This window comes from Mycteria americana, chromosome 2, assembly GCF_035582795.1.
Source record: "Mycteria americana isolate JAX WOST 10 ecotype Jacksonville Zoo and Gardens chromosome 2, USCA_MyAme_1.0, whole genome shotgun sequence".
Taxonomy (NCBI): domain Eukaryota; kingdom Metazoa; phylum Chordata; class Aves; order Ciconiiformes; family Ciconiidae; genus Mycteria; species Mycteria americana.
In genome coordinates, this window is record NC_134366.1 from 36,467,177 (window position 1) to 36,477,898 (window position 10,722).

At 40.8% G+C, this 10,722-nt stretch overlaps 1 protein-coding gene across 2 annotated transcripts in view; it reads right to left on the bottom strand.

Moving 5' to 3' along the window:
* IGF2BP3 (insulin like growth factor 2 mRNA binding protein 3) overlaps window positions 1-10,722 on the bottom strand; it is a 118,529-nt gene that overhangs the window by 84,844 nt on the left and 22,963 nt on the right. For both annotated transcript variants that reach the window (XM_075492986.1, XM_075492985.1), the window contains one exon: window positions 7,617-7,665. In XM_075492986.1, coding sequence (XP_075349101.1) covers window positions 7,617-7,665 — 49 coding nt within the window. The remainder of the gene's footprint in view (window positions 1-7,616; window positions 7,666-10,722) is intronic.

Genomic DNA, 10,722 nt, shown 5'->3' on the forward strand with positions numbered 1-10,722 from the left:
CTTCCTATTCTTTCAACTTATCACCTTGGCCACCTGGAGGAAAAGCAATTTTTGCACCTCTACACCATGTCAGTCAAGCCAGCTCTGACCCAGCAAGTCTTCCGAATTCTTTGAAACAGAGTACTAACATTATGTCTAGTTCTTGTGGTTGGAAGACCACCTTCTGTATCTTCTGGGTGCTTAGCACAACAGAGCCCTGAACACACCTCTAACTTCTCTATTCCTTACTTAAGCTACTGCAATACAAGTTTCCTACAAAAAAAAGTTGTGTTAATTAACACAATGCTACTTTTCTAAGACTACAACTATAATAAAAGCACAGCAAAGTATCTTCAGTGGGGGCATCTGGGATATTAACTCAACCTGGGGGCAGACATTTGATAAAAGCATCACTATCAACTACTTTTAATAGGAACCTGATTCGAGTAAAAAAATGCTGTAGTCCAATTCTCAAATAAAGTTACCTTCCCCATTAGATTTTTCCACTTGTTTATAACAACTGTAAGACGATTATCAGCACCACTGTAGCCAACACACTTGTCACTCGTATGAATAAATCATTCCAAGTGAGAAACATGCTTATTGCATGTTTATCCAAGGACCTTCACTCCCACACCCTGTATTTTAAAAACCTACAAAAAGTGTTTATTACCTCACATATACCTGTAAATATCACCCCCTATAATTAAGCCAGGCAATTAAAATCCCAACGTAAGCCAGTATGTTGTCTTAAGTGCAAAATTGGGTGGTCTGCCACAGACATGGTCACTTTCCTATATCAGATTGCCTCACCTGCTGCTAAGCCCAGCTAGACGATGGGAAATACGTGCAGCTCAGGCAAAACAGTTAAGTTAGAGTGTGGGGCCCAGGTCAGATAGGCATAAAGGAAAGATGACCGTCCTCTCTTTTCCCTTTGGCAGGAGAGGAGCAAAGGCAGCCCCTATGGTCCCCTGGGTATAGATCCAAGACCAGGAGGCAGCAGTGCTGCCTAGGGGCTCTGCACTGCCCCAGGTGCTGCTCTACCCTCTATCCTGTAGTTAGTAATAAAAATAAGCAAGTGATCAACATTCAACTTGTTTGATGTGCATAATTCTTGATAAATCTCTCCAGTTTCTCATTATAACAGAATTAAACAGTCTACGTGGGGGGTGGTTCTCTCTTCAGAAGGCTTTTGACACTGTCCCCTGCAACAGGCTCATAAGGTGAACACAGCCAATGCTACAACAGCAGGTGAGAAGTTGACCTTGCAATCACTGCCAGGTAATAGTGATTACCAGGCTACTGTCAAACTAAAGAACTCTACATTTCACAAGGTTTGCAGGGACCACCACATCTAGTGTTGCATCAGGTTTGTGTTTGTTAAATTTGAAGATCGCACAAGGCTGAAATGGAGTGCAAACATACCAGAGGACAAGATAAGAGCTCACAGTGATCTTAAATTACCAAAACTACCCTGGAGAAGCCTCATGGGACATTCCCAGGTGAGAGACTTAAGAACAATCAATTGCCTAGAAATAAGAGTCCTGAGAAGAGACTGAAAGAACTTACACTCTCTTCTTAACCCTCCCTAAACATTATAGGTCTTCAAATATGTAAAAGACTGCTGCAGAGAACAGACTAACATGGTCTCCACTCTCCTGCTGAGTAGGACTAGTAGTAATTGGCAAAAAGTACAGCTTAGTGCCTGATGTAGCACACTGAGGAGGAAAGAGAAAACAAAGATCCCTACCAGAGATTCCCACACCTAGCAGGCAGCAGCAGATAATTTGTGCATGCATAGCGTTCTGCTAGCATTTTTATAGCTATACATTATTTTTATAGCACTACATTAAGTTAGGCTTCTTGGAGGAGGCTTGAGGTGAAAGATCATATTTCAATACATTTTAAACCTCTTTACCGTTGATTCATCCTTCTTCTAGAATTCTTTTCATTGTAGCTCAGCTCATTCCTGCATCTCCCCTTTACATCTTGCTGTATGAGAAATATCTGCTTTGTATAATCCTAATTTATTCTTAATTGCAACCGTTTCATCTTTTTCTTTTCCTTTCTTAAAATCTAAAAGTTCCCCACCTGTCCTCTTCATATCCTTGGTATTCTAGAATAAGCTGCATCATAAGCGGGTACCATTCAGCAAGATTAGTTTTTACACTGCACCTCTAGATTAAAAAAAACCAACCACCCAACAAAAAACCCACCCCACACAGCTTAGCTGTTTTAATCGAAGACGCAACACAAGCTACTACAGATCCTCAGGACAAAGATTTACTAACATTTACTCACAATCAGAATCAGTCTTGATTCTTTCAAAGAAACTGAAAGTTGTCTTACAAAATAGGCAGATGGGTGGAGATGGCTCAAACCTTTCTTGCACTGACAGAAATCTCAATGCAGAACCTGCACTCACATTGCAGCTCTGATCCAGAAATCCTTCTCTATTACTACTTCTGCTTGGCGAATCTAAAACAGAGGTCTCAGCATAACTATGAGACTCTGTTTTTCATTTCCATGAAAAAGTGAGGAAAAGCAAACCCTGTTTAGTAACATATCCTTTTGCCTTTGGAAGAGCTAAATCAGATCTCCCTTCCCACACATTTCTGTCCCCAAAAGCAACCTGCAAGTCTCACAGCAAAGCTAGGAATACACATTCACAATGTTTTTCTTGCTTCTCTGCTCACTCAACAGGTTCACACTCCACAGGCTGGGCTTTTAGTCTACCTTTTTTGTTACGAAGTTCATCAACACTCTATCTGTTTATCTGCTCCGTGCAAACCGGTAAGGAAATAAGCCCACAGAAGATAAGTGGGAACTCTTCAACAGCTACCTTCCTGCTGAGCCAGCAAGAGCTGTTTCTGGCACCATCTGTGTCCTGAAAGTCTGTTCTCTAGCACTTTATTCACTAAACATGGAAAAAATATTTGGAAAGAAAGTATCTCGAAGCATCTTCTACACTGAGGAAGCTAGTTTTAAAATGTTTTAAAAGAAAGAGAAAAAAAAAAGAAAAAGGATGACATTTCACATTATGGTTCCTTCTCAGAAGAACTCTACTTGGATCCCCATCATGAGGAATCAGAAACAAACTCTAGGTACTTCAGTTTTAAATCACCACACCTAGACCTCCTTTTAGAAGGCATATCATTTTGTCTTGCAAATACACCTCCAGTGCTGAATACTCACAAGCTAAGTGAGAGATTACTTGCGGCTACAAATTAGGAGTCAAAACAGTATGTTACAGACTGCGGTTCAGGAAAGAGTAAGAGATCTATTTACTTTTCTGCAGAGACCATAGAGCCAGGGTGCTTGTTTCCAATGAGAAAGAGAGGAGACTGGTATGTGTGGAGCATGGGAAAAGGTGGTGTGCCAAATCCTTCACTTATCATGATTCTTAGCATCAGTCTGGACTTTGTATTTGATGAGTAAGGAGACGAAAGGGCAGGGGGAAACGATACCCACCTAAAAAAGATGCACTAATTGTTTGAGTGTTTGCTTCACCAAACAAACTTCGCGACAAGTCAAACTGATTTATTCAAAAAAATAAAATCTGATCGTGCACATGTCCTTCAAATTACTAAATTGATGCAATAACCTCTATATGCTATTTATATGCAAGCAGAATAAAAGGAAGAAGAGGCATTCCAGAAGTGATGATGCTTTTATGGAACATGGGCACTGATCCAGAGTCCTCAAACCCAGAGAGTCCAATAAGGGAAGGGGGAAAAAAATGCAAGTGACCTCCTGGATGAGTAGAGAACATGATCCTGGATAAGCCCCTACCAGTCCAGACTCCAGTTTCAGTCTGAGGCAAGTCCTAAATTTTCTTGGCTTAGACAGAGATGCTGCCTTACCTCCGTCTCCAGTTTCTCCTAGCTGGGCAAGGAGTACAAAAGTACCCAACCCACAGGTACAGAAACCTGCAGAACCTTGCCAAAAATCTTCTTGCGAAGTTCAAATTAATTACCAGGCAAGTTTTGCACAAAACTTAACCTTGAATGCCTTGGAATACATTAGAATTTTATCTTTTACAGCTGCACTTTTAAGAGTGAGCTCTTCAGGATAGCAACCTTGTGGTTTTGTTTCAATGTAGTAACTCAGCAGATTACAGCAGGTCATTATCTGCCTTTCTTCTGCCACTTAGCCCTGAATATGGTCTAAAAGGGTTATCTTACCTTTTTTACTTATACCATGATGGTCTGATAAGTACACAGTGAACTTTTACTTTACCTAGAGGAAACAACTACAAGTTCAATTGCTACAGCTGGTTGTAAGAGTCAGTATTTTGTTCAGTAACTTCAGCCTATGTGAAGGAGAAAACTAGTTGGAATATTTTTCTCCAAAAAGGCAGCCAGAAAAGCAAAGAGTTAATATGATTTTGTGTACTTGGCTTATGAAAAGTCTTATTAATAAATGCTTGTTACTCTGTGGCCATTTACACTCACTGTTTACTTCCTAGTCTATATGGAATAGCTATAGGTCAAGTCTCCTATCTCATGAGTCTTCAGGATACCCAGTTTCTTCCAAGGGGAAGTCAAGGTTTCTTTAACACTAAAGTTCAATGTCTTCTCTCTTCCATGCTACTAAAAGGCACTACATTTTACTAAATAGGTGCCCATGCCTCTTAGAAAGATAAGAAGGTACACAAGTGAAACTGTTTCAAGGTTTTCACAGGAAACTCATTTACTCGAGCATTTCATGAATCTTAAGAGCCAGGTCACATCTGCATGGAGAACAAAGTACCTATATCGATGATAAGGCAACCTTCCTCAGCTGATGTATCTCAAAACATTCAAAACATTCAGACTAAGCTTTAACTTACTCCCTGAACATTTTTCTGGTTTTGAAAATCAGGAGGCAATACTATTCTCTGGGGTGCTCAAGAGTGGGAGGTACTACCAAACTCTGTTACACTTCACACTACAAACAGTTCAGCTACATTCCTGTGGGACCAGCATCCCTACCACTCTTCCAGACCCAATTCCTCCAAACCCAACGACCTGCATTTGAGAACACTATGAATGTCTTCCTTATTATAAGAGGTTTTGTGGGGGATTAGTTATAAGCCAACGACCATCTCTGTTGGGCGTGGGTATGCACAGAGACCCTTGCTGGGTCTCAGTCCCACATGGCCCAGGACTTACATGTACCACTGCGTGACACACTGGCAACAAGAACAGCCACAAAGCACTAAACTAGAGGCACGCACACTGACTGCTAGGGGCACACCTGTAGGCTTCCCATGTAAAATGCTTGTTTGCTATAAAGAACAAAATTAAAACAAGCTCTGTTGAAATAATTGTCTTAAGAAAATACTTTTGCAGAGAGTGACAAGGTAACCTTCCTAATACTGGTTATACGGGGAGGGGGGGGGGGGATCACAAGAACATTAGTCTTCCTTCCATTCTTTTCACATATCTCTTGTCACTGTAAAGAGAAAGCTGTTGCAGGGTACTAAGTGTGTTTTGTATTTCAACATTGAACATACATGAGGGCCGATAGACTGAACTAACCTAGAAACCTCTTTCATCAGTTTTTTGGTTTGATTTTAAGGATTTCACACCCATTAAAAGTCGTCAGTCTTGATTCAAGCAATTAACAAAGGAGTGATGAGGCAAGCAGACTGGCACAGAGGGACTATAAAAAACAATTTAAGTAAAATTGCTCCAGCTGCCACACACACACCATCCCCTCAAAACATTATGCGAGAACATTGCTTCGATATAAATCCCTCTCCGTATGTATAAACTTTTATGCTCCCTACCAAGCAATTGGTTGCAAGAAAGACTTGCTTTAAGGAAGAATCATCCAAAACTTTCTTACAGAGCTCAAAGGAAGTTTTTCCAAGGTCTTTTAGCACCAAAAAAAGAGATACCAGAGCCCAAGGTAAGCTTGACTTAAGACAATTGCCTGATGAATTTAATCACCAGTTGCTGTATTTTGTCATCAACACTCTTTTGAGGACATACAAAACTTACCTGCTTAGTGCAGAAGTGACAGACCACCAGCACTTACAAAGAAAAACTTTAGGAAGTTTGTGGACAAACCACACTTGGCAAGCAAGCCCTGATGTTGTAACAGAATGCAAAAGTACTGCAGAAGTCACTTTGGGGCCTCATCCCTCTAAATTCTGTGCCCAGACAAAGGGTCAGGTCTGTACAAGCAACTTCAGGACATGTAGGCAAGTTTGAGATAATGTTAATAGGGACAATTTTAACTCTTCCTTGGGAACTTTAGGAAGATAAAGTGTTTTTAAAAGGTGGGGCAGAGGGAACATCTGTCCAAGACCAGATGCTACCAAAAACTGCAGCAATGGAGAAGGAGAAGGAAATAATTTAAAAATCAGGAAGCAGATGGGAAACGGGGTAGATACCTGTAACATACAAGCAGTAATAGCTACGTACATGTAAGGAGAGACGAGCAGGTAAAAGCATTTTGATGTACTCTGCTCAACAGTGCTTACATCCATGTTTATTCACATTTTTCTGAATCATATGCCTCTGCTCTGATATTCACTATTCCTACACAAAATTCTCAGAGGAATTTTGTACCAAAAAATAAGTTAATCCTCAGATCAGTCACCCTCAACCGTTTCTATTACTACTCTTCCCAAAAGCTTGACAAAAAAGCAGTTATGAGTTTGAAATAAAAGGTATCAGGTGGATACGGTTCAACTGAGGGGAGCACAAGGTTCAGGAAGTGCAGAGGAAATGCTCATATGGGACAGCACACACCGGAAGGACAGACTAAAGCAACGAGAGGTGGTGTGTGCTGATATCTTACAGAAACCCTGCGGCTGGCGGCCTAGGTTGGACAGAGCAATGCCTCCGTTTTTCTCCAAAGCTAGGAAGCAATCAGGCAGTGCAAACAAAGAAGTAGCTGCAGACGGAAAGTCAGATGAAGGCAGCAGACCAAACCTGCTCAGAGAGCAACGCTACCGAACCTTTATGCTCAAACCCTCCACCCTCCAATCTCTCCCAGGCAAAGGGATGACTTACCACTAGTAAAATGTGAAAACAATGTTTTAAACACATACAAGGCAGAAAAACAGTAAACAAAAACAGATCCATTCTCACAGTAGCCCATCTATGGCAAAAATTATAACACTATTTGTGGGGTGTAAATAGCAAATATACAATATATCAGTGAGAGCCAATAACCGTAGCAGCATGAGCAAACAATTTGCCATAATGCCACCACTATAGAGGAGCAAGGGGTGGGGGGAATCAAAGAAGGGATCAGCATTAAATTTCTGCTTTTGTAAAGGTTTTTGGCCAAGTATTTAAATATGAACTTGTATTAAGTTTACTGAACTCACACACCAGCAAGATCCAAAAACGGACAAGCTTTCAGTCAAAGAGAGTGACTGCATCAGGAAGTCAGCATTCACCAAAGAATCCATTTCAACATTTTTTATGGTTAACTCGGAGAGCAGAAATGAAGGCAGTTATCTGAATTGCTTAGAAGGCTCTATTGTTCCCTCTTCCAAAGGATTTTTCCCCAGAACAGAACGGGTGGTGTGTGCAAAGCAAGTGAAAGGTGGGGGAAGGGGAAAAGACTTGTGGATAAGGAGAGAAAGAGAAACACAGTTTTAAGCACAGATACCAATTTTTAAAGTAACTTCCTACCTCCCACTGCAAGTGAGGCGGGATATTTCTGATCTGAAGCTTCCGACTCCTGCAGATAAATTAAAGAAAATAGTTTAAAAAAAAAAAACAGAAAGAAAACATTATTGCAAGATAGACTATACATAGCAGTGTCCACATTTAAGCATCTGTCATACTAAGAGGGGCAAAACCAAATACACAGCTCAAAAAAACCCAACAGATCACTGGGGGGGAATATCAGGTCAAAAAAATTTCAAGTCCAAAGAGCTGTTACAGAAATACTTGTTACACATTTGACAGCTGTTACATTTCATGAAGTCTCCACTTTTCTTGAAGACTATTTCTATTTCAGCTTTAAGGCCTTCAGTATCTAACTCTCTGCATTATAAATGGGTGTGATAATCCCATGTATTTGTACTGGGTTCCCCTCCACACACTTTAAGATTTTTTTTTTTTAATTAAATTCACCAATAAGGTACTTCAGGATTCTACATCCCTTCAAGGAAGAAAATATAATTTTAAATGAATACATTTGCTTTGATATCAAGCTTTTCATCAGCCTAATGATGGACTATATTCTAACATACATAGGGCTGACATTCTCCATCTCTGATCGGGAGGAGGGGGTAAGATTCAGTAAATTCATTGTATTTGCACCCCAAATTTACATCAGTTTTTGCTTACGTGGTAAACAAAACATTCACTTTGAAGTGCTACTGCAAAGCCTGGCAGTGTGCTGGCTGCCTTCACAGCCAAGTCCTTTGTCTCCTCCCTTCCCCCAAAGTGAGAGAACAAATAAATGCCAGAGATGCCACAAAACCCTTGGGGTTTACAAGAATGTGTAGATTAACGCAGCTTCAGCTGGGCTCAGGTACGTTGGGCACGCTGGTTGGGTCAGCCTGGCTAGCCTGGGAAGATCTGGGGAAGGGAGAGGGGACAACACAGAGCGATCTAGCTTGGAAGGTCTCAACTACATTTTGGTTCACCAAAGCAGCTAAAATAAGTGTCTTGTGTTCAAACATGCAGTGTTACTTAGTGTTTTAATTGCTCAACACTGACCTCTCACAGAAAAACGTTTCACATTTTAAGGACTTTTTATAACAGAATAGAAGTTTGTTAAACTTATACAGGCCAGTAAAATCTTGCAACAAAACAAGTTTTAGAGATGTTCCCGTCTAGCAATAAAATCGAAAGCTTTCATTTTCCCCCTCAGATCCTTTTAAAATACACTCCTTTCCTTAACACCACCACCCACCCACACAGGCCTGCAGCGAGTGTTTTACATCTTGAAATGCTCTTCTCGACTGGCTTTGTTTGGGGTGCAGCCGGAGCTTACAGCGCAAAGCCACCTTGCCCAAACTTCTCCTCACGTGGAGGTGTCACCCCAACACTATGGCAACCATGAGATCAAGCAACAAGCGCGCTTTCTCCAGAAAAGATGAACAGATCTCGGTTGTGCAGCGTTTCTCAGCTGTTTTCACTCCCTCTCGAGCAAGGGCGAGCCGATTTCAGCATTTGATCATATAAATAGGCGAGGAAGGGAGAATGAAAACCCAAACCGCACACAACCCTGTTTAAAAGTTTATTTCCAATAAAGCAAAGAGTCAGGAGCTGCTTCACTGTAACAGGAAGGGGGGAAATTTCCTTGAACTCTGCAAAGATTTCCTTAAACTGTAATCTTAGCTAGTATTGCTGCTACAAAACAATCACCCTGAAGTAGTGATATACTGCTCTGAAATATCAAAATAATCTCACACAGCAACCTGAAACTTGAAAGTTGGGTCCTAAAGTAGAACATAAAAGGGGATGTTCATTCAATATTAAAAATACTGGGAAATTTTAATGCAGAAAAATCCCAAACCACAAAACTGGCAGCCAATACGCTATTCAATGTGCTTCAAACTGTGCCGTGCCATTAGTCTCTCACACTTATAGATTCAAATTAAAATTCATGAGAGTTTCATAGCAAGGAGTGCCACTTGCAGAAGGATCCGAGCACGCAACAGCCCAGCCAGCGCACCAACAACAGGTCTCATCCCAGCTCCACGCCAAGTTAAGCGGCAAACGCTCACGCTGAGCGGTGTATATCCACTGGTGAGAAGGAGAGGGGAAAGCCCTTTCCAGATGCACTTACACAAATTTCACACACACAACTGCCACCTCACATTTCCTTTCAGAAGGAAAACCTACATATCTTCTCCTTTACTGCCCAACACCTGAAAGATGGACAAAAAAAAAGGCAATCTCTACATTTACTCAACAATAAAGGACATAACACAAGGTTTGGGGTTTTTTTTTCCTTCAAACATAGCTTCAAGGCACTGAAAAGTTTGATGCAATTTAAAACTTTGCCAACCAACATTTGTAGCACAAAAATAACTTCAGTACCCTGAAAGGGAGGAGGAACGGAGAGGAGCAAGGAAGAAATGCCACCTTAAAATTACCAGTTCCTCTACCACATTCATAAAGAGCCAAAGGAAATGGCAAGCCAAGTACAAAACGGGTACAGTCCCGCTGTGTACCTCAATTTATGGCAATAGTGAGACACCTATTGTACAAAACCGAAAGGTCACTTCAAAAATACAAGAACAGCTATATGAACCATTTCATTTGAAACTATTTACACCTTTATCATTTGCTGGGCTGCACTGCAAGTAATATTAACTTGTCACCCAATGCACAAGTTTGAAGTCTGGTGTTTATTGATGCATATGAAAACTTTTTTTTTTACATTATTGCTGTATCACAATTAGCAATAAGGAAAAAAAAAATGAATAAAGCTTTGCATGGCCAAAAGGGGAATTGCACAGAACCAGTGTAAGATAAAAGATCACGAGCACCTTTGAGACTTTTCCATTTCAGTTACTATCCACTCCTATTAAAAAAAAAAAAAAAAAAATCTAAATATATTATTTAAAATTACCTAAAAATACAGAAAGCTGGTAACCCCTTTCCCTCTCTGCCCTTCTCCCACACAAAAAGAATAGATAGAAATGGCAGAGGTGTTTGTGTGTTCCCTGGACCAGAACAACCACTGAACTAGCAGCAAGCAGACAGAGACCGAATCCCCCACAAACTGCGATAACCTGCACAGCTCTTGCTCGGGAGAGATCGCTCCTCCCGCCCG